This window comes from Chaetomium fimeti, assembly GCF_033439085.1.
Source record: "Chaetomium fimeti strain CBS 168.71 chromosome Unknown B0H64scaffold_4, whole genome shotgun sequence".
Taxonomy (NCBI): Eukaryota; Fungi; Ascomycota; class Sordariomycetes; order Sordariales; family Chaetomiaceae; genus Chaetomium; species Chaetomium fimeti.
In genome coordinates this window covers 176,902-202,005 of record NW_026944332.1, presented here as the reverse complement: position 1 = coordinate 202,005, position 25,104 = coordinate 176,902, and the positions used below count along the sequence as shown (strand labels likewise).

General features: G+C 56.5%; 7 protein-coding genes across 7 annotated transcripts; 3 read left to right on the top strand and 4 right to left on the bottom strand.

The window, feature by feature from the left end:
• Nucleotides 1–2,580: 2,580 nt before the first annotated feature.
• B0H64DRAFT_373415 (uncharacterized protein) lies at nt 2,581–4,371 on the top strand (the record flags this gene model as incomplete). The annotated part of the gene is made up of 2 exons (XM_062802283.1): nt 2,581–2,680; nt 2,738–4,371. 2 exons carry the CDS (start codon nt 2,581–2,583, stop codon nt 4,369–4,371), a joined length of 1,734 nt encoding a protein of 577 aa, XP_062658662.1.
• Nucleotides 4,372–4,902: 531 nt separating this feature from the next.
• B0H64DRAFT_139886 (uncharacterized protein) lies at nt 4,903–6,188 on the bottom strand. The gene is made up of 4 exons (XM_062798257.1): nt 5,709–6,188; nt 5,542–5,637; nt 5,310–5,378; nt 4,903–5,251 (listed from the first exon to the last, which is right to left on the bottom strand). Exons 1-4 carry the CDS (start codon nt 5,991–5,993, stop codon nt 4,991–4,993), a joined length of 711 nt encoding a protein of 236 aa, XP_062658661.1. The 5' UTR covers nt 5,994–6,188; the 3' UTR covers nt 4,903–4,990.
• A 1,841-nt stretch (nt 6,189–8,029) lies between these two features.
• B0H64DRAFT_394374 (uncharacterized protein) lies at nt 8,030–9,304 on the bottom strand. The gene is made up of 2 exons (XM_062803685.1): nt 8,732–9,304; nt 8,030–8,669 (listed from the first exon to the last, which is right to left on the bottom strand). The coding sequence occupies exons 1-2, from the start codon at nt 9,195–9,197 to the stop codon at nt 8,461–8,463; spliced, it is 675 nt and encodes a 224-aa protein (XP_062658660.1). The 5' UTR covers nt 9,198–9,304; the 3' UTR covers nt 8,030–8,460.
• A 2,699-nt stretch (nt 9,305–12,003) lies between these two features.
• On the bottom strand, nt 12,004–13,600 carry B0H64DRAFT_139576 (uncharacterized protein). Its single transcript, XM_062798256.1, has 3 exons — nt 13,100–13,600; nt 12,534–13,041; nt 12,004–12,464 (listed from the first exon to the last, which is right to left on the bottom strand). The coding sequence occupies exons 1-3, from the start codon at nt 13,139–13,141 to the stop codon at nt 12,175–12,177; spliced, it is 840 nt and encodes a 279-aa protein (XP_062658659.1). The 5' UTR covers nt 13,142–13,600; the 3' UTR covers nt 12,004–12,174.
• A 1,520-nt stretch (nt 13,601–15,120) lies between these two features.
• Nucleotides 15,121–17,971, top strand: B0H64DRAFT_139384 (uncharacterized protein). The gene is made up of 3 exons (XM_062798255.1): nt 15,121–15,655; nt 15,725–17,282; nt 17,383–17,971. Exons 1-3 carry the CDS (start codon nt 15,210–15,212, stop codon nt 17,470–17,472), a joined length of 2,094 nt encoding a protein of 697 aa, XP_062658658.1. The 5' UTR covers nt 15,121–15,209; the 3' UTR covers nt 17,473–17,971.
• On the bottom strand, nt 17,533–21,235 carry B0H64DRAFT_139352 (uncharacterized protein). The gene is made up of 2 exons (XM_062798254.1): nt 18,963–21,235; nt 17,533–18,912 (listed from the first exon to the last, which is right to left on the bottom strand). Exons 1-2 carry the CDS (start codon nt 21,117–21,119, stop codon nt 17,968–17,970), a joined length of 3,102 nt encoding a protein of 1,033 aa, XP_062658657.1. The 5' UTR covers nt 21,120–21,235; the 3' UTR covers nt 17,533–17,967.
• Nucleotides 21,236–21,845: 610 nt separating this feature from the next.
• On the top strand, nt 21,846–24,883 carry B0H64DRAFT_340395 (vacuolar protein sorting-associated protein 27). The gene is made up of 5 exons (XM_062801228.1): nt 21,846–22,349; nt 22,415–22,547; nt 22,623–22,907; nt 22,965–23,742; nt 23,795–24,883. The coding sequence occupies exons 1-5, from the start codon at nt 22,276–22,278 to the stop codon at nt 24,730–24,732; spliced, it is 2,208 nt and encodes a 735-aa protein (XP_062658656.1). The 5' UTR covers nt 21,846–22,275; the 3' UTR covers nt 24,733–24,883.
• Nucleotides 24,884–25,104: the final 221 nt, after the last annotated feature.

The following is a 25,104-nucleotide window of genomic DNA, read 5'->3' as shown; positions in this document are numbered from 1 at the left end:
AAGACAAGGCCGCCGTGGTTTGCCAAGAGAGGAGCAATTTCGCATCGTCCCAAAGCCACGGCGTCGCAACTCGAGCATGAACCACAGCGACGGGAAAACTGGGGTCTCCGCTTTTTCGTTGCGGGCGCCGACAAGGGAAAGGTGTATGTACCAAATTCGGTAAGGCATCGTCTCTCACACACACCAACACACACCGGGAGCACTTCCGCGAACAGGGATCAAAGTGATATCGGGCTTTGGGTTACCGGAAGCGCCTCCCGGGGTTGGTGAGATTGCGCCTTTGACAGGGGCTTTCGGGTCCTCGGCGTGGGGTGAACGGCGCCACGGAGGTATCATGTGAGAATGAGAAACCCCCTTTTGCGAAACGGTGTTGAGGCATCGCCATGGATTTTACAACCATGTGAGATCGATTGGGAGTCAGAGCGAGGTGTGGCCATGGCAAGCACTTGGGAGCCGTGGGAGAATGCCGCCCAACGTGGGAACAGGCCGTGCTGAAAGTTGGCTGTGGTGATCGGAACGGGCACCGTTGTGACAAACGGGATCACGGGGCAGGAGAAAATCATCACCGGAGAAAACTGGCGCCTGCTGGGCTTTGCAGAGCCACTGAGCGCCCGCCATCCTGGCTGTGTCAGCACAACACCGTTCGCGGCCATCAATTTGACCATCACCCCTGCTCATAAGTACGAGTCGTCAGTGAACTGACTTCTGACCAAATCCCTGTGATTGCGAGTTGAGTGATTCCAGCACCTGAACAAGCAAGCTGCCTATGCAATTGGGCCGTTCGAGTGCCCAACTGATCGTGGAATGAGCGCCCGCGGCGTGGGTCGTCCGCTGTGCGCATTGCCTCACTTGGCTTCTCCAAAATGAACCGGAAACAGCCACCTCAGTCGGCAACAGGAGCAAGCAATTAAAGAAACGCACTCGTGATCATGGGTTGGCTGATGAGCAACAGGCACGACTCAAGCCCTGGAGGCCGTGGACCGAATTGAGTGGTGGAGAGGATTTGCGGGGAAACGGCCTGGGCTTTCCAGCTGAGAGCACCTGACTTGCTTTGCGGCGGCAAGGCTGCCTCCTGACTCCCCCCGGAAGCTATGCCGATTTAGGAAAGAGCCAAAATCGGCTTCCTTCGCCCCTTGCGACACGCACTGGCACAGAGAGCAGGGAAAATAACGTTCGCGCCAAAAGCAACGGCCGCGAGAAGAAACGAGGGGAGGAAGATACCTCGTGTGGCGCCATGTTTTTCAATTCATTGCCTCGTTTGCGACAACGGATCCTAAAAATCGCGTTGTTGGGTTTGAACCGGTTGTTCGGGAAACCTCTGAGTCGCGACGCTGTGTTCTTGCCTCTTTCAGACAATGAATAATGCCGTTTTGGGGTTGGTGACGGAAAAGTGGGATCCCCCTTCCGTTCAGAATGAGGCTGCGTTTTACGCGACAAAACGCCGTTGGCAAGATGCACATGACCTGAGAAAAGTTTACTTCTCTTGGTGGTTTAGCGGTGCTGGGTGCACTATGCCAAATGGGGCGATATTATGGCCCAGCTTACCGTGTTAAGAATAGTGGCTCAGCGGCGGGGCTGGGCCAGGGTTTTCGGTCCGTTCGTGCGAGGGAGGTCGCTGGTGGTCTTTGTACCTCCGTCGGGTTCTCCTTCACGACTGTTGCTCAGTCTCCGTAGTTTCGTAGACTTAGATAGTTCGCTGGTTAATGAACTTCGGGATTGATGATAGCATCATCACTGTCACCGGTTTTAACTTGGTCAGATTCACTGCGCTCTCTGGGGTGCGAGCAATTGCGATTCCAAAGTGCAGTGGTCGAAATGCGTGCCGAGGGTACAGATGTACTTGCCAGGTACGTACTCTTTCTTTTGCCCCTGGACCCTGTTTCCATCACACGCTTTGCCACCAATCCCTCTCCTCGGCTCTCCTGGCTGGTACGCCGGGGAGATGCGAAGGATTGTACTGGTACCGGGAACTGAGACTGACCGGGGTATGGTGGTCGTGGGTACCTGCCCTGGTAATTGCTTTTATTCACCGCGAATCGAACCCACATCCCACGCACCTGGCCCTGGCCCAGTGGTTGGCGCCCCGACAATTCCCTTATACATGTACTTCGCATCCGCTCCCCACCACACCTCCCTTCCTTTCCAATTTCTGAGCTTCAGCAACACCACACGACGTTGATACGGGAGTTGATCGCCTGTGAACATAGTCGTCAACTCGGAATCCCGTCACAAACAACTCACCAAGTCGACACAAGAACCACGCTCTTGCCGACGACGAGTATCCAACCGGACGCGACCTCGACGACTTACCAACTATTTATCTCGAGAAACGACAACGAAGTCGATCCAGAGCAACCGAGTAACAAAGACCGAAAGGCATTGTCAGAATTCTCTCCCATACAAGAATTGTCGGCGTCGAGCAGATCCAACGGTCGCGCCTTGGGAGTCCCCACACTACGAAACACGGGAGCAACAACCAGGGACCCACGTCTGAATCTCGAGTTAGCGAAAGTGGACTTCGCTCTTTCCTCTGATCACTGCTCGGAACCTGTTCGAGAATTCGAACAATTGGCAGTCACCATGCCCATGTCATTAGAGGCACCAGTCCTCCAGGTGGACGCAAATGTGATTCACAAGGTCGACACAACAAACCCTGCAAACCTTTTTAGCATGTGGACTGGTGAGTTCAATGGCAATACTTTATTAGTGATCTAAGTTTACTGACCACAGCGACCAGTCTTTGCAAGGTGTCGTGACTCAGTCGCTCAAGGGCGGCGGCTTGAGAATCTGAGCTGGCGCTTGTGGAACAGGGAAACATTTTGCTGCGAAGGCGAGGAGCTGCTTATTTCCTCTTGCGCTACCAGCCAACCGCGGGATATCCAATATCCGCGTGAGACGGCCGTGGAGGACCTCCCGCAACTTTCTGGCAGCGTTGATTCAGTCGCCGACGAGGAGGCGGTCGATATGAGCACAGACACCACACCGGTCGACATTGTACGACCGAGGATACAGAGGCAGGATTCGTGTGCTAGCAGCCGGAGTCGTGGACGGGAACGCCATATCACTTCGGATGAGCTGGAGAAGATGGTTGTCTCTATCATGGAGGCCAAACAGCCACTCAATGCCCCCCTTCCCAGCATCCCACGCTCCCCATCCAGTGAGAGCAGCGTGGTCGAGCCAGAACAATCAGGATCGGCCACTTCAGAGTCGCCATGCGAAACCTCGGAGGATGCCTTGACCGATTTGCCCCCCTCGCAACAAACCCCGGAGCCAGAGCAGGAGGCGCAACCCCGTACTATCGTTACCCGTGGTTTCTCGCCATCCCCGATCCCCGTGAGCCAAATGGCGTTGGCGGCATCCAAGGTTCCGTCGCCATGCGCCATCCCTGAGCCCACTGGTTCACCGGCGCCGAAGGTCATTCTCCCGAAGAAGCAGCAAGCAAAGTTTGCGCTTGGTGGCTCCTCGGGATCAGACGAAGAGTCCTTTAAGGACCGTGATCTGGAGACGAGAAAGCTTGCCGTCCGGCCCGGAAACAAGATGTTCCAGCTCGGAGGCTCTTCCGGAGACGACTCTCCTCAGTCCGCGTCGCAATTGCAAAGGGCCGTCGCAACGAGCAATGGGCAAAAGAAGACGGCTTCGTTCAACAACCAAGTCGTCACACAGACTTTCACGTCCTCTGCCATTAGCGATACCGAGGACGACTACCTGGACGAGAGCGCCATTGACGACGACGATGAAGATTGGGAGGAGGAGGAGGCCGAGGAGACGGGCAGCTCGATGGGCGAGGACAAGATCCACTTCAGACGCGTCGATTCGTCTGCAAACCTCCCATCCCGGCGGTCGCTCATCACCCTCATGCTCGCGCATAACGACCGGACTCAAAGGCTCGGCAATGTGGCGTCGCAGTCGACCTCGGCCCTTCCTCGCACCAGGGCATCTCTCAATGGCCCGTCTTTGGTTGCCTCCCCGAACGACTCGGATGAGGCCCCGTTGATGATGAAGAGGGGCACCGCGCGCGCCCCGCCGATGCGCCCCATCAACGAAGTTCCTCGTTCCGCCGCACAGCCCATCAACGTCAATGCTTCAGGCATGCAACACCACGCAGCCCTCTCGCCGCGCACCACCCGGCGCAACATGCTCTCGACCGAGCTGACCGAGTCCCTGCGAAGGGGTCTTCTTCGCGAGCGGTCCCAGAAGGCCTCGACGGCCAATGCAGTCCTCAAGCGCCGGCACACGTCGACCGATGTTGCGAACCTGAAACAGTATCCCGAGAAGCCCTTCATGAAGAAGGAAAAGGACGTGGATACCGACCCAACCAGCTGGGATAAATACTTCCAGAACCCTTTTGCAGGATATGCGCAAGCCTGGTAATACCCTAATACCTATTCACCGACCACGCCTGCGACTTTCCCATTCTTGCATACGATACGATACCCGGAGGCAACAGCCTTTCTTTTTGGCAGACGGTTACCTCTGCCGTGTATTACTCGGCTCAATGAAACCAGCATGGTTTATGAGCTGATGCATCACCCGGTTGGAGTTTTAGGAAGACAAACATGGATGGAGGGTTCATCACGGGCTGTTTTTTACTATTTCTTTTCTCTTTTTCTTTTTTACCATTCAGCGGCGTTTCTGGTCACAATGATACCACGGTCTGCATTTTTTCTCACTCTCCCACACTTCTATCAAGAAGAGAAGTGTGTATTCTACCAAGGGAAGCCCCGGCGGGCAACCGCGGGGTAGCACTCCTATTTTTTTCTCCTGCTCCCGCGTTTTGTGCGGGCTGTTGGCGGGTTTGGAGCGGGGCCGCATGAAAGGGAGAAGAAAATGGGTCAGGTGGAGGAGGGACAAAAAGGGTAGACACAGCGAGTGGTTTGTGGAGTTGTCTCAACTCGAGATGGCGCTGCCTGTCTGCTTGGACGTCATCGTCGCAAAGCTAAAAATTTCAAAAAGTCATCAAAAAGACAGCCAAAACAATCCAAAACGTTATTTAAAAACACTTGACATTCCTTGAGTGACATGATGGCGAGCCGTTTTCTTGGGAGGTTCCGAAAGTGCGCTCTGTCCATGTACCAACCACCCAACCTAACCACCCTTGCGATGTTTGTCTGAACAGAAGTTCGAGTCTCTGCCCACGATGAACTGAACTGAGGAATTGTGGAGATCCGGGGACCGGCTTCAATAGGTACCGAGCTGCCGACCAACACCATCCCTCCCGCGTCATCTCTCCCTCTCCAGATCTACAACGGAGCTACGACAGACGGTTAGACTCGATCACTCGTTTTTTTTTTGTTTGCTTGCTTGCTTGCGGGCTTAGTTATCCCTTTCCTCGCCCGTCGTACTCGGGTTGCTTGCTCTCCCTCGATTCGACTCGACGACTTACACAATAGTTAGACGGCAACCGCCGCCGCCCCTCGTCACTGTCACATCTCGTCATATCTTCCCCGCGCCTTTGCTTGATCTTCTTGTTCTGGTTGGGGGGGGGTTCTGGCCCCTTCCAAAACCGTTGGAGATCGCATCAGTGGCTTGCGGGTACCTTACCTTAAGATTGGAACAAAGACGAGGCGCCTGGGCGGGCGGGATGGATGGGGCGGGCTGGGGAAGGCGGGGAGGGCGGTGGTGCCGACGGTCGTCGGGCTTTAAAAAGGGGTGCGGTCCAGACTCAGAAGACAATTAGGGTTTTGAGTTTGTTTCCCGTTCGAACTTGCCTTGTTGTTTGTTCTCGGCCGGTCCGGCTGTCTGTCTTGTGTCTTGTCTGGCCTTGCCTGCCCCCGGGCATGGCTGGTCCGGTCCCGAGATGGGCTGACTTGCGGCCGGGAGGGCGTCTTTTCCCTTTCTTTCGGTTTCTTGTTGTTGCTGGGAGCTGGCGCGTCTTTGCTGTTTGTGCCACGTGGGAGAGGATTGTTTGGAGAGTCATGTGAAGACGCCCACGATAGGATAGGGGAGGTATGTAGGGGGTACACGGACACACGTACATGCGTATGTACATACATACATTCATTCCCATCGCAAATCGGGGAGGATGCCGTCGACGGCCGTGAGATGAGCTCGTGCTTTTTTAAGGCTGGTCATGATGAGCGTTGTGTTCTCTGAGAGGCGGTTGATGATGAGTTCGGCAGACTTGGCAGGTACCACACCTCCATTGACACGATGTGCCATCACCAACACCACCACACACCCCCGTCCTCCCCGATCGGATCGAGACCACACCCACTGTGACACCCATGCGACACTACCGGCGGCACTCTCTGGTGTTACTTTAGCCAATTTTACCGTCGGCCCAGACCCTTCTGTCTTCCACTGTCACACTGAACCACATGCTCCAACGTTTTAGCGTTGAGTAAGCAGAGGTGAGGTCACTGACATGGCCCTTTCCAGGTTTTGATGTCCCCATCCATCGCTGTCACCGGGGCCGGTTCCGTTCCGTTCTTTTGCAGCAGGGGCACCGGGCCGACGCTGCATCGCGGTACAGGTCACAAAGTGTCACCGGACCGTTGGCCAATTTCGCGGCTTCATTTAGCTGCCGGAAGACAGCAGAGACGAAAGCTGTTGTTGTTGGGTACACTTGCCGAAGTGGGTATTTCTACCCCCATGCCAAACGGCTCGCCAGATTGCTGTGAAGATCTCGATGGTCGAGATGCTTGGCGCGAAGTCAGAAGACATGTTTAAAATGTGTGACCCTGGGCAATTGCAGCCGAAGAGGCTATCGAATACGTTTCCAACCCTTGTTCGCAAACCATTCCAAATATTCTCAGACGTTGAGATCTCGTCGCAGCACGTGAAGAATTGACGATGGCGATCGGCAGTGTCCGTGTGTCCGTGTTTGGGGTTCCATTCAAGCTCCGGGTGAAATTTCTTGTTACGGTGATAGTTTCCGTCTTGTCCATAAACAAACACCACGGACTCTTGACAGGTAGCCATCTCGTCTGCCCGGTCTCCTTTACACTGTTCACATGTCTATCCGGATTTTAGCGGCAGGGACAAAACGAGAGAATGACGACATTGATTCCTACCGAAACGGCCCCTAACCGTGGTGCCGTTCAACGCTCGCCGATCGCACTAACGTCGACGCGCATCGCGCTCCGGGGACCCCTCATCATCGGTGGATTTAGGGAACGGAGCTAGGAGAGAGTCGTACGTTTTCAACAATCAAGGCATTGATATTGTTACAATTCGATCGGGCAAGCGTTAGTTTCAACGTGAGAAAAGGCAGCTGATCTCGAATTCCGTTTTGTTTAATTACCTAGGTAATTGATGAGTTGACTTTTCTTCTGTTCCATGTGAGGCAAGCGCGGTAGGAATCCCGATGAGTGGGGTTCTCACGTTCGCAGCTCAGCTCCCGCCGTGACGAGCGAGCCGGCGCTCGTTGTCGAAGTTCGGAATGCCTCAATCAGGGCCCAATAGGTAGCATGGAACTCCTTTGACGAACCGGCGCGCGGGGTGGTTGGTTGGGTACACCTTCAAGTGAACGGGAGAGGGTCGTTGACGCCGGTGTTTTCCAGGGCTGCCCAGGGTAGGGAGGTATGTACTCATACAACATCGGGGTGTCAAGACTCAGCCTTGGAAATACAATCGGGCCATTTATTAATTGTTATAATTTGCAAATCCAATTTATCTCCATTTTCTCTCAATAGGTACGGTACTGTGTCGAGACTGGACTTTTTAGCGGGTTTCGGGCCACCACAACAACTGCGGGTTCGTCTGCTTGGTTGGATCGCGGCTTCCGCAGCGAGCACACCACAAATGGATGACAGCAAAGGCCCCGCTCACAAACGGGAAAAAATAAATAATAGAGGGGTAGCTCCTGCCTCAAGATTTTACTCTTTTCGTATGCCAATGGGCAATGGGAGGTGGTGCGTTGGCAAGGGGCAGGTAAGGGAGGTGTGGTGTTGCATCATTCCCGCGGTAGGGCTTGTCGAGGGCTGCCCGAATGCGTGCCCCGCCACGGCATGTTCCCTCACGAGCAGTCGTGTACAAATCATTGCGTGTTGCGCCCACTCACCGACTTTTGAGGCTGCAATTTTGCGCCAGAACATGACCTCTCTCCGCTCGGCCTTGGGTTCTCACCACGGCTCGGCAGCCAGTCTTTTCGTTTGCCGATGGAGGCGGAGGGGGGTGCGGGAGAAACCTCGCAGCCGGTCCTTTCCGCGTCCATCTTCAGGCATCGAGCCCCTGCCATGGGGAGACCAGCGTTTTCTTCACCCTCAAGAAAAGTAACTAGCAAACGGTCCGCAGTAGCCCCGTGCATAACATGCAGTGGCCGACATAACCTCCGAGGAAGTGCCTTGCCCCGACAGAGGGGGTACCGGACACGCCGGGAGCAAGATGGGTAGTTTTTGGCCAGAGCGCGAGATCTTGAAATGCGTTCCAGCTTGTCGCCAACAAGGCCAAGACATTAAGCCACCCTTCAGCTTTCTTGCCTGACTTTCACCAAGCATCCGAATCTCAATCATCACCTTACTAGTAGTTCGGGACCCAATTGAGTCTCACGGACGAGTAAGTTTGAAGTTGCCGAGTGTTGCAACTTACAAGCAGAAGCGGGACCATAACCACAAACGACTGCTCATCATTGGTGCATTCATCATCATCCTCTTGACTTCCCAGCAAGTGTTCTTTAAAACAGGGGTAGTTGCAGCAATTCACCGTCCCTGTGCCCCGCTGACATACAAGTATGTTCAAGAGCTAACAGACCGAGAGTCAAAACCTTCACTCACCAACTCGCTGAGCGAAGCGGGAGTCGGGCCTTCGTCGGTCAGCACCGGCGTATCATTCAACCCATTCCACCCGACCCTCCACCAGCCCCTCCAGCCAGCCAGCCAGGGGGAAACGGAACCTCGGCCGACCTCGAACCCCACCCCGTTTAGGAAGGCTTCTAGAAACCTTCGCCGGGCCCCACCCGGTCCACACCGGGACGTCGCCGGGAATGATATCGGGCGCACACCGGACTCCGGGGCTGCCGAGGTCGTGACCGCTCGGCACCCCCCCTTCCCCCCCCATCCTCCCCAACCGCTTCGAATTCGCTCCCGGCCCCGGTGCTCGGTCTCGCCGGAGATTCCTGACCATGACGTAACCAGCACACAGCACGCCATTGCATCGGAGCAGACTAGGACTGAGTCGGATCCCGCTGCGGTCTCGGAACATGACGGAGCCAGCGCCGGCCTGACTCGGGAGGGAATCAGGGGAACCCGTCGGTACATGGCCGAAGTAGCCGGTACGCTCCTCGTGTGGCGGCGGCGGCGGCGGCGGGGCGGCTGCGGGGCGGCGGCGGGCGATGGGATGGGCTACCCAAGCTGAGGGCGAGATCTCGATCTCGTTGTTTTTTTCAGCTACCATCCCTTTCTTGTACAGTACGCAGCGAGAAAAAAGTCCAGACGAACGGCGCACCCAAACACCAGTTGCGGCATGTGGGGACCGGCCGTAGCGCCGGCGGACCCGGCGGGCGGGGAGCGGACGGGTGGTGGGAGAGCGAGCTTTTTGCGCGACGTGGGGGGGAGGGGTTTGTTCACATGTCGGTGGGCGAGTAAGTGTCTTTTTGTTGTTGTTGTTGATGTTTCGTCACCCTAGGGTGCATTTTCAGAGCGTGTCGGTTGCTATGGGTGTGGTTTGGTTACTCGTAGACTCAAACGGCGCGCAGAAGCCCGGCGAGAATCACCGCCATAGCAAGCGCTCTCCCCTTCCTCTTCTTTAACTCCAACTTACCGTGTAAACTCCCCATTTCCTCGGCTCAAGCGTTCAACACAAGCTTGTCACTCATAAGCCCCCTTGAAAGAGGATAGCTAAAGCCGTGGCAACATGCCACCATCACGACACCCTTGCCTGTGAATCGGATCGGGCTGCTCTCGCGATGGTATCGCATCATCACGAGCCTCCCGTCGATCGATTGCGCCTCCATCCCCATGTGGCTATCAAACTCTGCGGAGGGTGGGCGGGGAAGCAAAATTTTCACATCCCTTGGTGTGAGGTTGTGGTGGTGAGACCAGGGCTGCTGTGTACAGCTTCGTCTAAACAAGTCGTGGAGAAAACCTGGGGTATGGGGTAGTGGAGTGGGTGATGAGTTGGTGGGCGGGCCTGCACAGTACGAGCAATTTCTTTCTCTCGGGTCCCCCTGAGATCTCGAGGCGGGTGGCTGATGATGGCCATCGTGACCTCGTGATTTGCCGCCTGTGGGATTTGGTCTGATGTTGGGTTGTGGTAGAGTCATGGGGCTGTGAGCGAGATGGGACGGTGATGTCAGGGCTCTGTAGGGCTATCACGAGAGCGGAGGCTCGAGAAAAAAGGGTTTATTTTCTATTTTGTGTTTTATCGATCAATATTATCGTGTCTCGTCTGATAGAGACCAGCGTTTGCGGCTACGTAGGTATGAAGCCGCCGTTTCTCGCGAACGCTATCGAAGGTTCAAGATGGGCTGGCCCCCTTTCATGTATCGTACTCAAACAGCAGTTCTGACATTAGGGCTAAGGCCTCTAGTTGCATCGGCTTGACCGTTATGTCACCGGATGGCCAAAACCTTTTCTCCTTCCACAAGTTTATTATCCTGTTCAGCAATCAGCATGTATAGGTCTGGGGGGAACCGGCTTGTACATACCGGCTCGGTACCCGACGACTGGCCTACTACGTAAGGTCTACGGCCTCATGTTCTCGTATGTTGCCTCTTCACATGTCAATATTGGGACAAGCCAGCATCATATGACCCTTAGGGCTGAAATAAAGGACACCTAACTGTCCAGAGTAAGCCTGTTCATGACGTATCCTTACGAATGTTGGGATTAATAGAATCTACCAGAACCCTTGGTACCTACTGCGATGTGTTCGGTACCTTTGCGCGTTCCGCCGTAGGTAGAGTGTTCGAGCTAGGGAGATGGAGGTGAACGGAGTTTCCAAAAGTAAGAGTGTCGATGATTCATCCCGGGCTCAGTCTCGTCACCGTTATGATGAATGGATGAGAAGTGCGTCACTAATTCGAATATCGTATGAGAAACGGTAGCTACCTAGATATGATGTGGACAACCTAGACGCGAGGGCTATGGTTCCGAAGCTAAGCGGCAGTTTGGTCAGAGCCGGTGCCCGGTGCGCAGTTCTGTATTTTCTCAAATTCCTTGGTGCTCGTATATGTGTCGTTGCATCAGTATGACTTGGAGGATATGGGGTCCCAGCGGAGTTCAAGGACGAAGAGGACGTCCCCGGAGAGGAGAATGAGAGGTTTGTTAGTAGAGATCTCGGCTTTCTAGGATTGTATGGAGCTGGAGTTGCCCAGCTACTATCGTTCACCATTTTGATATCAGTTCCCTAGTGTTATTCAACCCTAGGTTTGGCGATGTTAGGACTCGTTTATAGTCTGAACTCGAGCTTCCAGAATGCACCACCACCAACCAACCAACCAACCAACAACAGCAGAGGATCGTCGGAACCCATCATTAGCAAAGGAAGGGCTATTGGATGTAACCCCACGCAGCCGAGTAACACGTATCCGATGTATGCGAGGGCATTCCGAGCCGAGAAAGCCACCCGTCGCATTCCTCGGATTGGCAACAGACAGCTCGCCTGAGCGGGCCAATTATACGTCTCCCCTGATAGCTCAACATGGGCCACCGATCCAAGCATTGCTGCATTCTCTATAAAGACCCAAGCAGTCCATCCCCGTTAGATTTGGATTCCCGTGTTTCCCTTCCGAATTGCTTCTATCGGAGCCACTTCTACAACCAAGGTCCCAGCTCTTGTCTAGCCAGCCACCGGAACCAACGCCTATAAAACCACCAGCCACCCCCACATGATTACCCTGAGCATCATAATTGATACTTGTCGGTATCGTTTGCCCTTGTTCCCCTCTCAACATTCCCCTACCCTACATAGGAACCCTAACCGCTCCAGCCCCCTTCTCACCATCCACCCACATTCAGGTCATCCTGCTTAGATGGCGGTAGCAGTCGGCTAACTACTCCAACTCTCCGGAGTACGGACGTGGATACGGGGCAGGTTCCGGAGGCTCACACACGAATTCCACACACGAATTCCGAGTGTTTCGACGACCGGACCATGCTGGTGTGTGTTGCACCGAGGAATGGCTGGATAGGGGCGTACCAGCCCGAGCCGAGGACTGCAGCGGGCAGTCGATCGCCAACAGGATACTTCTGGCAGACAACGACCGCCGGGTGGATAATGCCGGGATATCCTCGCTCAGCCGACCAGCTCGGTCCGGACGTAGTTCGTAGGCCACTCGGCGTACTTCTTGTACCGGTCGGGCAGGTTGGCGGCGAGCTGCTCCATCCAGGCGATGCAGGACTTTTCGCGGTAGGCGAAGCGGCGGCCGACCTCGCCGAGGGCGACGTAGCCGATGGCGAACTCGACGAGGACGAAGTGGATGAGGAGGAGCTGCGCCGGGTAGTGCTTGGGGTCTACGAACGGGGCAAACTCCTCGAGAGCTGCGTGCATGACTAAGCCGTAGTGTCCGGACAACTGAGCAAAGGCTGGGCACGGGGTGTCAGCTTAGGGGAAGGAGGGTGAAAGCGATGGGTTGAGGGAGAACTAGTACTGACCTTCGGTAGGGGAGACCCTCGCGACCTTGACGACGCGCTCAGTGGAAGCTAGAAACTTGACCTCCAACGAGCTGGTGCAAAGGGGGCCGAGGGCGCGCAGGGACTTGAGAAAGCCGTCAAGGAGGTCTTGTTCTTTTGCCTTGAGGACGGCCGGGGCTGCCCCGAGGATCTTCCGGACGCTGTCGCCATAACCGCTTTGATTAAAGGACCGGAAGAGGGAGTCGTGGTACTCGGTCATTGTTGTACTCGCAATGACGTGGCAGCCTCTTATCATGGACATGAACTCGGTCATGCCCTCGGGCATACACGAGGCTTGAAAGGCTAGCGCTAAGATGGCAGCATACCTGGCATCTGCTTCCGCGGTAGACTTTGGCGGCGTGCTCAACGCTTGGTTTAATAGGGTGATGGCTTTGACTCGGTGGGACAAAGCGTGAGACGAAACGGCAGCACCGTATATGCCAAGGTGTGAAGCGGCCAGGCCCAGCATGGCGTGCATCAAGTAGTCATACTGGCACGCGCCCGTCAGCACTGTCATTCGATGGACATTTCAAGTAGGTATACACCACGGGGAACTGACGGAGTGCGCTAAGGGTGCTACATTCTTCCATATCTCGTCACCTTTCATGGGAAGCGGGGGATAGGCGGTAACTAGGAAGTGGTGGAAGAAACGCATGTCGTCCGGGGTAAATAGCGTCGTAGTAGACTGGAGCGGAATCGAGGGTGAGGGTATCATGGATAGTGATGTCGACTCGATCGGCGTCGGGGAAATCTGTGATTGCCGGGGGCGACTGTCGGGGTACTCGCAGTCTAGGCCGATGCGGGTGCAGTTGGAGCATTCGGGTCGTGACTCCTGGCATTTGACTTTTCTGCGCTTGCAGTTGAGGCAGCCTCGGCGCGACTTGGTGTGGCCCTTCCGAGGAATCGGCCTCCGGCGAACCCTGATGCTTAACTCGGCGGGATCCGGCGACGGGGTTCCGGTAGCCGATATCAGGGCGGAGCCCGGCGAGCTGACCGGGTCCGCATTCTCCGAGCTCATGGTTCCACCGGTTCCGGTTCCTGGTCTGCTTGCGACCTCACCCGGGATAACTCGCAACAGCGGAGGCGTCGTCGATCAACCAACTGAAGTGAAACGTGAGGAAGCCAGCAAGACGGAAGAGCGCAGAGACAAGAGAAGTTCGGGTGTGTGCCTTGACATTATGCAGCCACCAAAGCTGACGTTGATGCTGTCGTCAGTCAGAGTTGGCCGAATGTCAGCCTCCGGGAGTGCAATGGCCCGAAGGCCGCGAATGCAACTCTCATTGTTCCCACTTGCGACCCTTGAAGCCTTGCGACCGTTAATTGGGAGCCAAGACCAGGGGGGTGCCGTCGCCAAGAAACGGAGCCGTCCCCAGTTCGAACATGCTGGAGAAAGTGAATCGGGATGGAATCTGTGATTAGGTATATGTCCTTCGTTTACTGTCGAATGAAGAGACTCAAGGGGCGAGGTTAATACCTGACTCCATCTCCTAGAATAATTCTTGTGCGGAACGAAATGAAGGTGGAGTTGCATTCGGTGGGCAGTTACTGCGTCGGCCGGAACGTAGAAAGGTATGTACCTCGGTCCGTTGGTACCTTCCCGCCTCGGACGGAAACACCTTCGTTATGTCTTTTTTTACTGCTTGTCGGGATGGCGTGCCCTACTCTGACTTGCTGTGTAGAGTGGCCAGCCGCTAGTGTCGGCGAGGACCTGGCTTTACGGAACACATATAGGAAATCTCCCCGGCCCTCGGCTTGGGGGATGGATGCCCTGGGCTTGGCCGTCCCATCTCCACGGAAGCCCTGGCAGCACAGGATGAACACCACAACCCGACCTTATCTATATTCTTTAAAGAGCCATTCTTTATGCTGGCGGGTGGCCTTCGTGCTGTTCCGTTTACTGCGGTTATCTTTCTGCCCAGGGTTAGTTTTCTTTTGCTCGATCTACACAGTCGTTCGTTTCTTCTTTTGACTTCGTCCCGTGGTCTTCAACCCGGTCAATTCCTTTTTGCGATAAACGTCATGTGGGTTCTGAACGAGAAATGGTGGGTCGAAGTGACAGGCTTGGCGATCGGCAACGCGGGCTAATGCCTTGGCATGGCTCCGAAAGCGTACAAGTAACGATGAATCTGCTGTGCTGTGGAGGGCCTCCGGGGGTTCACTGTTCCACAGCTAGCTGGACCTAGTGCGTCATCGTGCCGCTTCGAAGATGCAGAGGAGAGCCAGCCTGAAAGAACCTCTCCGTGCCTCCTTCGCAAAGCGAGGGGGGCAGCTCAAAAGGACCAAGATTACTCAACATCTATCGACTGCTGCTCGCTGCGGCCGAAACGCCAACCCCCAGCGCGAATCTCAACAAAAACCACAACCTGTGTCTCGATTGGCGAAGCATACCGCCTGCGCCCATCTGCACTGTCTCACCTGCCATCAGCTGAATTGCAGGGTCCCCAGAACAGAACGCCAACCGAGGCCGCTCCCCGTGTGACCAAGATACAAAGTCGCAAACCTCGGCACACGACAGTTCCACCCACCATCGTAGTTCAATAACTAATTAAATACTAAGTTGCACGAGTACACTCCCCGATCAGTGAAGCTCTTTCGCGGAACGAGAAACATTTCAAGGAGCAAGGTGTCAGAGCTGTCTCCAACCAGCAGCTTCGCAACATGGTGTACAAGTACAGTGCCAAGCCGACGCCTCTGGGCAAGGTGCAAAAGCCCCCTTACACCATCGAGGCACCGGGTGCCCAGCCCGTGGAAGGCGAGACTATCCCGCGCCGGCATCCCAAAGCCAAAGATGGCCTGGTGGAGCGGCCAGCTCCGGATGTCAACACCACCTTCGACCTGTTGAAACGGAGTGTCGAGCACTACGGCAACGAGCCGGCCGTCGGCAGCCGGAAGCTGATTCACACCCACAGAGAGAAGAAGAAGATCCCCAAGGTCGTCGACGGCAAGACCACCGAGGTCGAGAAGGAATGGACCTACTACGAGCTGTCTGACTACACTTACATCACATACCGGGAGTACTTTACCCAGGTTTCACAGGTCGGCGCTGGTCTGAGGAAGTTGGGGCTATCGCCAAAGGATAGGTTGCATATTTTTGCAACGACAAGGTGCGACCGCCCCTCGAACCCGTTCTTATGTGGTGTACGTATTTGCTAACGCTCAGACGGACGGGATAGCCCACAATGGCTTTCCATGGCACATGCATGCTCCTCGCAATCCATGACCATTGTCACCGCCTATGACACCCTCGGCGAGAGCGGCGTTGAGCACTCGCTCGTCCAGAGCAAGGCGAACGCCATGTTTGTCGACCCGCACCTGTTTAAAACGGTCAACAACCCGCTCAAAAAGGCAGAAGCCGTCAAGTTTCTCATCTACAACGAGGAAACCCACCTCCCGGTGACCGATGACGAGATTGAGAAGTTCAAATCCGCCCACCCGGCACTCACCATCCTATCATTCGGCGAACTGCGCGCACTGGGCGAGAACAACCCGGCAGAACCGGTCGAGCCGAGCCCTGAAGAGATATACTGTATCATGTACACCTCCGGCAGCACTGGCCCGCCCAAGGGCGTTCCCGTCTCCCACGCGGGCTTCGTTGCCGCCGTGGCGGGCCTGTACTCGGTAATGGAGGAATCAGTGAGCCACAAAGAGTACATCCTGGCCTACCTCCCGCTGGCGCACATCTTCGAGCTCGTGCTCGAGAACCTGGTCGTCTTCGTCGGCGCCACCCTCGGCTACGGCTCCCCGCGCACGCTCTCCGACACCAGCATGCGCAACTGCTACGGGGACATGCGCGCCCTCGCGCCCACCATCATGGTCGGTGTCCCGCAGATCTGGGAGACGGTCAAGAAAGGCATCGAGAGCAAGGTCAACTCCTCGGGCCCCCTCGCCCGCACCGTTTTCAGCACCGCCCTCGCCCTCAAGTCCTTCCTGGTGCGCACCGGCCTCCCCGGCGGCGGCCTCCTCGATAGCACCGTCTTCAAGCAGGTGCGCGCCGTCACGGGCGGCCGCCTCCGCTTCGTCGTCAACGGCGCCAGCGGCATCGCCACCCCCACCCTCCACTTCATCTCCATGGCCGTCGCGCCCATGCTCAACGGCTACGGGCTGACCGAGACCTGCGGCAACGGCGCGCTCGGCTGCCCGCTCCAATGGAACCCCGGCACCGCCATCGGGCCCATCCCCGCCGCGGTCGAGATCAAGCTGGTCTCCCTCCCCGACCTCAACTACTCCACCGCCACGACCCCGCCGCAAGGCGAGATCCTCATCCGCGGCGCGCCCGTCTTCACCGCCTATCTCGACAACCCGGACGAGACGGCCAAGGCCATGACCCCCGACGGCTGGTTCCGCACCGGCGACATCGGCGAGTTCGACGCCGCCGGCCACGTCGCCGTCATCGACCGCGTCAAGAACCTGGTCAAGCTGCAGGGCGGCGAGTACATCGCGCTGGAGAAGCTCGAAGCCATCTACCGCGGCGCCGCCTGCGCCCAGAACGTCATGGTCCACGGCGACAGCTCGGCGCCGCGGCCGATCGCGCTCGTGCTGGCGAATGAGAAGGTGCTCGCTGAGATGGCGAAGGAGGTCGGGGTGCCCGAGGGGGCGGATCTCTATGCCGATAAGAAGGTGAAGGGGGCGGTGCTGAAGGCGCTGCAGGGGGTTGCGCGGAAGGAGGGGTTGAGTGGGATGGAGACTGTCGCGGGGGTGGTGGTGGTCGAGGAGGAGTGGACGCCGGCGAATGTGAGTATTCCTTTTTTTTCCCTTTCCCCATCTGTCTATTCCCAACCCACTGGTTGGTGGATGGTGGGAGATTATGGCTAGTTACTAACGTTGATGACAGGGCCTGGTGACGGCGACGCAGAAGTTGAATCGCAAGGCGATTAGGGAGAGGTACGGCAAGGAGATCAAGGCTTGCGTGGAGGGCAAGTGATTCATCTATACTTGGGACTGTTGATTCTTGGTTTCTAACTCGGCGATGCCGGGTCTGGGAGTGATTTTATTAGCATTCTACCTTGTGTTTGTCGTCTTGGAATTGGGCCGGGCGTAGGGTGAACAAGCACTTGGGCGGCGGCGTTGGGGATCTCGAACTGGAACTACTTCTCCATCTTGGACAATCTTGCACGCTGCTCTGGGACAAAATATTTCTGAAAACTTAGGTATCAAACTTGATGAACTAATGATGATATGATGGAACTAATGCAATGGTATCTCGATAACAATGCTTGGAGACGAACCTGTCCCGGGCGCCTTGCTTCCCCAACCTCTCTCATAACGCATTCCGGTCATTAACTCCCTTTTCTTCTTAGCTTCAACCCCTCTCAGAAAGCCCGCTCCCCATCTATATGAAGCGCCTCTTCCAGCTAATCGCTAATCGCACTTACTCCGTCTATCCAAAAAGCACCCCCCCTCCACCCACACCGCCACCCTACGTCCCCCTCCGCCGATAATAAACCATATACGCCGACGTATTCCCACTCTGATACATAGCCTCGGTCACGTCCCCAGACTGGCCGGCGTTACCAATCTTGACGCGGTCCACGACGTCGTCGTTGCAGCGGAACCAATCTGTCGGGTCCTTGGACAGCTCGTCCTGGACGTAGCTGTAGTAGTGCCCCCCGTTGATGCCCTGGCCGACGTGGACGGTGACGGCGTAGCAGTCGTAGCGCATCCTGCCGGCGAAGTGGCGGTCGTCGGTGGTGGCCATGTCCGGGTCGGGCTCGGCGCAGTAGCGCGTGAGGTCGAGGTCGCGGATCGGGAAGCGGACCTTGGAGTGGATCTTGCCCGACGACATGAGCCGGTTGCTGAACCCGCCGCCGCCGCCGCCGCCGCCGGCGCTGTTGAAGCGGTTGAGGCAGAAGGCGAGGCGGTCGGGCAGCCGCGCGAACTTGGCCTTGCGCGTGCGCCCGGGCTTGTTGCACGTCTCGCAGATCAGGTCGGGGAAGTGCTCCGAGGTTTGGTGGTTGGCGAGCAGGCTGTCGAGGTCCGTCGGGTCGTCCATGCCGGCGAGGTTGAGGATCCAGACGTCGCACGGCTGAAAGAGGCGGATTTCTTGCCGGCAGGCGTTGTTGTGGCACCGTGAGATAAACACCTCGAGCCCGCGGAAGTACTTGTCCACGACAGATGCGCTGGCTTTGGAGTAATCGTGCCAGTAGTCCACGGCATTTTGGATGATGGTGCCGTTCTTGGGTGTGTACGGCTTTTCCTCTTTGGGGGGCTTTCTGTCGCGGCGGACGTTGGTCTCGTCGTGGATATTGTCCATGATAAAAGAGTAAAACTCTTGAGCGTCTTGCTGCGAGCAGCCACCAAAGATGTCGCCGTCCGGCTTCTTTCTACCGTCCGAGCCCTTGGAATGAATAAAGTGGATGTACTCCTGTTTAATGTTAGCAACGGGCACATCGCAACAGTGACACAAGTACTGACCATGAACGTCTTGGCCGCAAGAGACCGGAACGACCCTTGGTTGAGCCAATGGAAAAGATTGGCCAGGCACTTGATGAGGAACTGGGGATTGTCAAGGTTCTCATCCGGCTTCATGGGCACCCTGTACGCATCCTTCCATTCGCCGGTCCACACCTCACGCGCGAAGCCCGGCGTGGCAAACATGGCTTGCAAGGAACTGTTCGCGAAGCAGAAGACGCCCGGGTTCTGCAGGCCTGTTCGGTGCTTCCGGACCGTATCGACGGTTTGGGTGCCGGACTTCTTGGCCAAAATGACAGAGCTGTCCTCGGCCTCGGCAAGCCCGCTGTAGCTTCTTCGCGGAAGTGCCGGCGGTGGGCGCGCGGGTGGCGACGGGAGCGAGGTGTAGAGGTTCTCTTCGTGTGATAAACGATGATGGAAAGGACTCTGCGGCCGACTTGTTGGGGGACTGATAGGAGACACCATCGACTCGTGGTGTTCGGAAATGGAAGGGAACCGGCGAAGGAAATCCTCGGTGGTTCTGACCGGGGATATCGCCCCGGCATCTCCAATCGTTTCTTCCCATCGTTTGGCCTCTGCCGGATCTTGGATCGGCCGAGTCACATACTTTGTGCGCGGGTTTAGGAATGAACGTGCCATGGGGCTCGCCGTGTGCCTCTTCGATGTAGGTGCTGAAGACGTTTGAAGACTCGCGTTGCCGACCAGACTAGTCCACGCGTCCAGGCCTCCGCGCAGCAATTTGGGGGAAACTTGCAAACCTGATGGGCCCGTAAAGTCGTACTGGGTAAGAGCATTGAACAGGCCACATGCGGCTTTCTCTTCGAGGGTTTGCGGCCTAGGAACGATCTGTTCGGAGTCCTGGTCGTAAAACACCACCAAGTCAAACTCATGGCGCTTTTCAAAGAATAGATGTTCTGACGTCGGAGCCAGAACCATGCTATTTGCGACCTGATCCGCAGAGATGTGGTTCCTCGCGAGCACCTCGGGCTCTAGGCATATAGTAGCCTGTGACATGATGTGACCATCATCGAATTCCTCGCGGCTCCTGATATCAATGAGTAGAATCGAAAAGTCCTTGGCTCCGGCCCTCATAAACTGAAGTAAATCTTTAACAGATATTGTGTTGCCGTCTGGGACGGATAGCTTGGTCCGTTTCGCCGGAGCATTTGCGGGCACGGAATTCGGAGCTGGTGTAGAGGTACCAAGGGGCCGGGTTGGCCTGACATGTTTGGGCGGATTTAGAGCTGTAGCCGAGTTGGTCCTCGTAAACATAGCACGGGGAGCACTCGAGGGCAGAGCAGCCGTTTCGCTCGAGATAGTTCCTCGTGGCGGGTTGTAAATCGCGTCAGGCATCCTGGGCAACCCAGCGATTGCCCCGTTTACTGGCGCGTTTCGAGTCGGCGTTTCTGGGGGGTTGTGACCCCCTGACAACCTCGACGACACGGCCGATTGTGTTCGGGCGTGGTTGGGGCCTTGGGGAGCGTTGCCTATGCGCGCGCGAAGTTTTTCGAAGCGCTGGTGAAGGTCCTGGTCCTTGATTGGGGTTCCCGCTGTGGCCGGGCGCAGCGCATTACCGTGGAGGCCCTGGGGCTTTGGGTGGACGACGGGCTTGTTTTTGGGCGGAGAGGATACCGGAGGCTTGTTGACCTCGAGGGCCCCATTCGCAGCGTTCCCTCTCCCCTCCCCGTTCGCGGTCCCCTTCCCCGCGGATTCTGGTCGACGGGTGGTAGGCTGGACACCCGTTCTAGCATTGTCCGTTTTTATTTGTGCTTTTAGAGCCTCAAAGTCGCTGTGGACGGCATCCACATGACGCATAAGCCGCTTGTAGCGCTCGAACTGCGACCTATTATCGCTATGCAGCGACACCCACCCCTTGTTCTTCTTGATGACGTCGAGGAGGATAATGTTGGTCCGTATGTAGTCTTTGAGGGCAAAGTCGGGCCTGCCGAAGCTCTTGGACGACTCAGCTTGCCGTAGACAGAGTTCTGCTGTCTGGAGGACCTTCTCGATGGGCGCATGCGGGTCAAGGTCTACTGTGACGGAGGTGATGTCTTCGATGTGTGGAAGCGGTCGCTTCCCCCCCTTTGCGTCATCAGAACTTGGAGGCGGCGGTGGAGGCGGAGGCCCGGCACGCCTGGGCGCGGTCGTCGAGCCCGGCATGGCGGAGGATGCAAGTCTTCGAGTGCCTGGCCGGGCCTAGGCGATGCGGTACCGAAGAGGGGCAGTCCGAGCACGGGTTCGCGGAGTGAAGGGTACAAGTCGACTATATCGGAATCGAGATTATCATGGCTTGACTTTGAGCGTGGGACTGGTGCCGTAGTCTCGTAGCGTCGGGGTTGTCGTCAGAAAATCGCGAGTGGTGGACGGGGAAAATGCAAGACTACTGCCGTGGATGAGAACCGGAAAACAAGACGGCGCAAGTCAGAAGATTTGTTTCTTTGTTGGGGCAGAGGTCATTCTTTGTTCCGAACTGTCTCGAACTCCGGAGGGGTACGTGTTGTTGTCGGTCTGCTGCTGCCGAGTTGTCATGTGGGGTGTTCTGGGGAGCTGGGGAAGCAAGCACCTTGGAGACTGGGGTCTTTTCATTGAGAGGAGCCTGTGACGAATGCGGCCCCCCCCCCCCCACCTCGCCTCTCGGGAGGTACCTTTTCTTCTTGGCAGTGGCTCATGGAATGCTTGGGATGGCCGCTGCTCAATGGACCACAAGGCGCTCAAATTTTGATCAGGGTTAAATGGAAACTCAAATTGTAGTCATGAGAGGTTGAAGGGTAAAAAACAAGGGGGAGGAGAAAAGTAAATAGAGGGTCAGAAAGAGTCAAGATTTGTATACTGTGTAATCCGACTGTAAACTGAAGTACGAATATACACGGTTCATTCAGCGAAAGAGTGAGCCCGCCGCAGCTTGCAGTGTGGAACTCTGCAGGCAAGGCCCGAGTTGCAAGGGACCCCATGTCGCCTCTTGGCAAGCTCGTGGGAGGCAAGCTGCGGCCCTCAGCGAGGCGACCCATACGTAACCAACAGCAAGGCAGCCGCATCCAAAAACTCCAACCTTCCTCCATCGCAAATACCCGCCGCGTAACCTGCCGACGCACTTACACGTGCTGCTTATTAAATACCTACGCTCAGATCATTGTTGCGTCGCTCGGATATTATCGATTCCGTCATCGACAGACAACTGCTTGACCCAAGACGCTCGCCCCGCAACCCTCCAACCCTCCAACCACCTACCTAACCTCGAGAGCAACTCCACGAATCGCATCCCTCGTTTACCTCCCTTCAACAGCAACATTTCTAGTTCCCCATTTATTCCCTCAAAATGATGGGGTGGTGGTCGTCTGGGGCCAACAATGCCCTAGATGAGCAGATCGACAAGGCTACGAGCAGCAGCCTGTATGAGCATACCGAATCCCCGTTACGAGCCTGCGACAGAGCCCAAACTAATTGTATCCCCTTAGTGAAGATATCGCTCTCAACCTCGAGATCTCCGACATCATCAGATCGAAGACGGTACAACCGAAAGAAGCCATGCGCTCGCTTAAAAAGCGTATCAACAACAGGAATCCCAATACCCAGCTCAGTGCGCTGAACGTGAGCCTCAGCCCGCACCCCATGCCCTTCGCTCCTCGCCCGGAATCGCGCGGACATGGCTGCTAACTTTACTAGCTCACCGATACCTGCGTTAAAAATGGCGGTGCCCACTTCCTCACCGAGATAGCCTCTAGAGAGTTTATGGAGTGCCTGGTATCGCTTCTCAAGGCGGTCGGCCCTGGTACCGTGAACGCCGAAGTGCGCGCCAAGATTCTCGAGCTCATCCAGTCCTGGGCCACGGCTGCGGAAGGCCGCTACGAACTCGGTTATATCGGAGAGGTGTACAAGACCCTGCAGCGAGAGGGTCACCAGTTCCCACCTCGGGTCACTGTTGCTAGCAGCATGATCGACAGTAACGCGGTATGTTTCTCAATAAGTCGAGGAGAGATGGATGGCGAAAATGCTAATACCACCTAGCCCCCTGAATGGGTCGACTCCGACGTCTGTATGCGGTGTCGAACCGCCTTCACATTCACCAATAGAAAGCACCACTGCCGCAACTGTGGCAACTGTTTCGACCAGCAATGCTCGACTAAATCTCTTCCCCTCCCTCATCTCGGCATTCTCCAGGCGGTCCGGGTAGACGATGGATGCTATGCCAAGCTTACCGATAGGTCTTCCAAGGCCGGCGGGTTCCCTCCCGAACGCCCATCCTCTTTCTCCGCCAAGCCCAAAGGGCATTCAATGCAGCCGCGGAATGCTCGGGTGGACGATGGTTTTGACGAGGACTTGAAGAAGGCTCTGGCGATGAGTCTTGAAGAAGTCAAGAGCCATTCCAGGGGCTATGTCTCCTCCCCTACACCCAATGGGGTGGCCTCGAACCAGCCAAAGCCAAATGGACACGCCGCGCCCAAGGCGGCCGAAGAGGAGGACGAGGATTTGAAGGCCGCCATTGCGGCATCCCTAGCAGATATGGAGGAGCAGAAGAAGCAGCATGCCGCCGCACTAAAGCAGCAGGCCTCAGGCGTGGCAAGCTCGTCATCAGCCGCCCCGTCCGCGCTTCCCAAGAACGATTATGAACTCACTCCGCTCGAGGCGGAGAACATCAACCTCTTTTCAACTCTTGTTGACCGCCTGCAAACACAGCCGCCCGGGACAATTTTGCGCGAACCGCAGATCCAGGAGCTTTATGACAGCATCGGCACGTTGCGACCCAAGCTTGCACGGACTTATGGAGAAACCATGAGCAAGCACGGTAAGTCGGCTCACGACGAAGTTAGGAAGCGGAAACTGACTCTTCTGACCAGACACACTCCTTGATTTACATGCGAAACTGTCAACGGTTGTCCGTTACTACGACCGCATGCTTGAAGAGCGCCTGTCCAAGGCTTATAGTCAGCACAGCATAGGGGGATACAACCTACCGCCACCGAGGCAGGCTCCTGGACCGTATCCATCATTGCAACCCAATGCGCCCCCTGCCGCGGGGCCAGCAGAGAACTTCTACACGGGCGAGCAACAGCAGGATTACAACCAGCCGACGGCGCACCAGCCTTATCCGCAGCCGACGCCGGCGCAATACGGGGCCTACGACAAGCGTGGTTCTGTTTCCGGGCCATCAAGCAACCAGTACCCCCAGCAACAGATGCCCCAGCACACCGGAAACTGGGGTCCTGCGGCGCCTGCCCAGCAATACGGTCAGCAGCCCAACTACCCGCCAAACGAGCCTCCTCAAGCCGCCCAATTGCAACAAACGCCGACTCCGGCGCACCTCTCCGCGCCCGCGCCAAACGACTCTGTCGGCACCACCCCTACGGCTGACCCCAGCGCGTCATTCTACTTCAATTCGCAGCAACAACAGCAGCCGCAGCCGCAGCAGGTGCCCAGCTCCCCGCCCGACCCGACCATGTCGCCATATCCTAACCTGGCTCAACCATTGCACTCATACCAGCCGTCCCTGCCCCAGACACCGGCATCCATTCCGGCCCAGCCTTCTCAGCCGCAGCAACCGCAACAACCGCAGCAATCGCAGCAACCACAGCAACAGCATCAAGCGCATCAAGCGCCCCCGCAACCCCAGCAGCCGTACTGGCAGCATTCGGCCGCTCAGCAGACGCAGCTTCCGCCGGTGTGGCAACCTCCTCCGAGCGCTGCGTACGCAGGTTATACTCAAGAGGCTTTCCCCTCCGCGCCACACCATGCTCCAAAGCAGCCCGTGATGGAGGAGAGCTTGATTGATCTATAGGCAGCGGCAGTTTCAAGTATGGCGGTGGGGAGGATGCGAGGGATAGGCAATGTAGGATGTTCAGTTTGGGAAGGCGTTCAAGCAAACCGGGCAAAGTGTGCCCGGTTTCTAAGGATGAGACGGCATCTGTATGTAAACGGAGTTATGGGGGGGAGGGGGGGGTGAACATGAGGGCGGCGCTGTAACGGCAAATTACCATGTATTGTTGGACCAACGAGCCAAGCCTTTTGAGAACTGCCTCTTTACCACCAGCTCCTCGAGCTCATCAAGACCCCGAATGGCCCGCATCCCGGAGAGACCTGGAGAAGGCTGACGTAATGGTGGCGTCCGGCCAATGGCGGTCTGCCGGGGCTGCCCGTGGTCGCCATATTG

Bases quoted from the DNA above. Each gene is read 5' to 3' on its own strand.
- B0H64DRAFT_139576 (XM_062798256.1), bottom strand. From the start codon at position 13,141: ATGGAAGAATGTAGCACCCTTAGCGCACTCCGTCAGTTCCCC. The intron at 13,042-13,099 runs GTGGTGTATACC...GGCGCGTGCCAG, and splicing joins GCGCACTCCGTCAGTTCCCC to TATGACTACTTGATGCACGC. The intron at 12,465-12,533 runs GTCAGTACTAGT...CCCCGTGCCCAG, and splicing joins GAGGGTCTCCCCTACCGAAG to CCTTTGCTCAGTTGTCCGGA.
- B0H64DRAFT_139352 (XM_062798254.1), bottom strand. From the start codon at position 21,119: ATGCCGGGCTCGACGACCGCGCCCAGGCGTGCCGGGCCTCCGCCTCCA. The intron at 18,913-18,962 runs GTCAGTACTTGT...AACATTAAACAG, and splicing joins TTGCGGCCAAGACGTTCATG to GAGTACATCCACTTTATTCA.
- B0H64DRAFT_139384 (XM_062798255.1), top strand. From the start codon at position 15,210: ATGGTGTACAAGTACAGTGCCAAGCCGACGCCTCTGGGCAAGGTGCAA. The intron at 15,656-15,724 runs GTGCGACCGCCC...CGGACGGGATAG, and splicing joins CATATTTTTGCAACGACAAG to CCCACAATGGCTTTCCATGG. The intron at 17,283-17,382 runs GTGAGTATTCCT...CGTTGATGACAG, and splicing joins AGGAGTGGACGCCGGCGAAT to GGCCTGGTGACGGCGACGCA.
- B0H64DRAFT_394374 (XM_062803685.1), bottom strand. From the start codon at position 9,197: ATGTACCGACGGGTTCCCCTGATTCCCTCCCGAGTCAGGCCGGCGCTG. The intron at 8,670-8,731 runs CTTCGCTCAGCG...TCTTGAACATAC, and splicing joins CGACGAAGGCCCGACTCCCG to TTGTATGTCAGCGGGGCACA.
- B0H64DRAFT_340395 (XM_062801228.1), top strand. From the start codon at position 22,276: ATGATGGGGTGGTGGTCGTCTGGGGCCAACAATGCCCTAGATGAGCAG. The intron at 22,908-22,964 runs GTATGTTTCTCA...AATACCACCTAG, and splicing joins GCATGATCGACAGTAACGCG to CCCCCTGAATGGGTCGACTC. The intron at 23,743-23,794 runs GTAAGTCGGCTC...TCTTCTGACCAG, and splicing joins AGAAACCATGAGCAAGCACG to ACACACTCCTTGATTTACAT.
- B0H64DRAFT_139886 (XM_062798257.1), bottom strand. From the start codon at position 5,993: ATGTATGTACATACGCATGTACGTGTGTCCGTGTACCCCCTACATACC. The intron at 5,638-5,708 runs GCAAGTTCGAAC...CCCTTTTTAAAG, and splicing joins GGCCGAGAACAAACAACAAG to CCCGACGACCGTCGGCACCA. The intron at 5,379-5,541 runs GTAAGGTACCCG...CTATTGTGTAAG, and splicing joins GTCTTTGTTCCAATCTTAAG to TCGTCGAGTCGAATCGAGGG.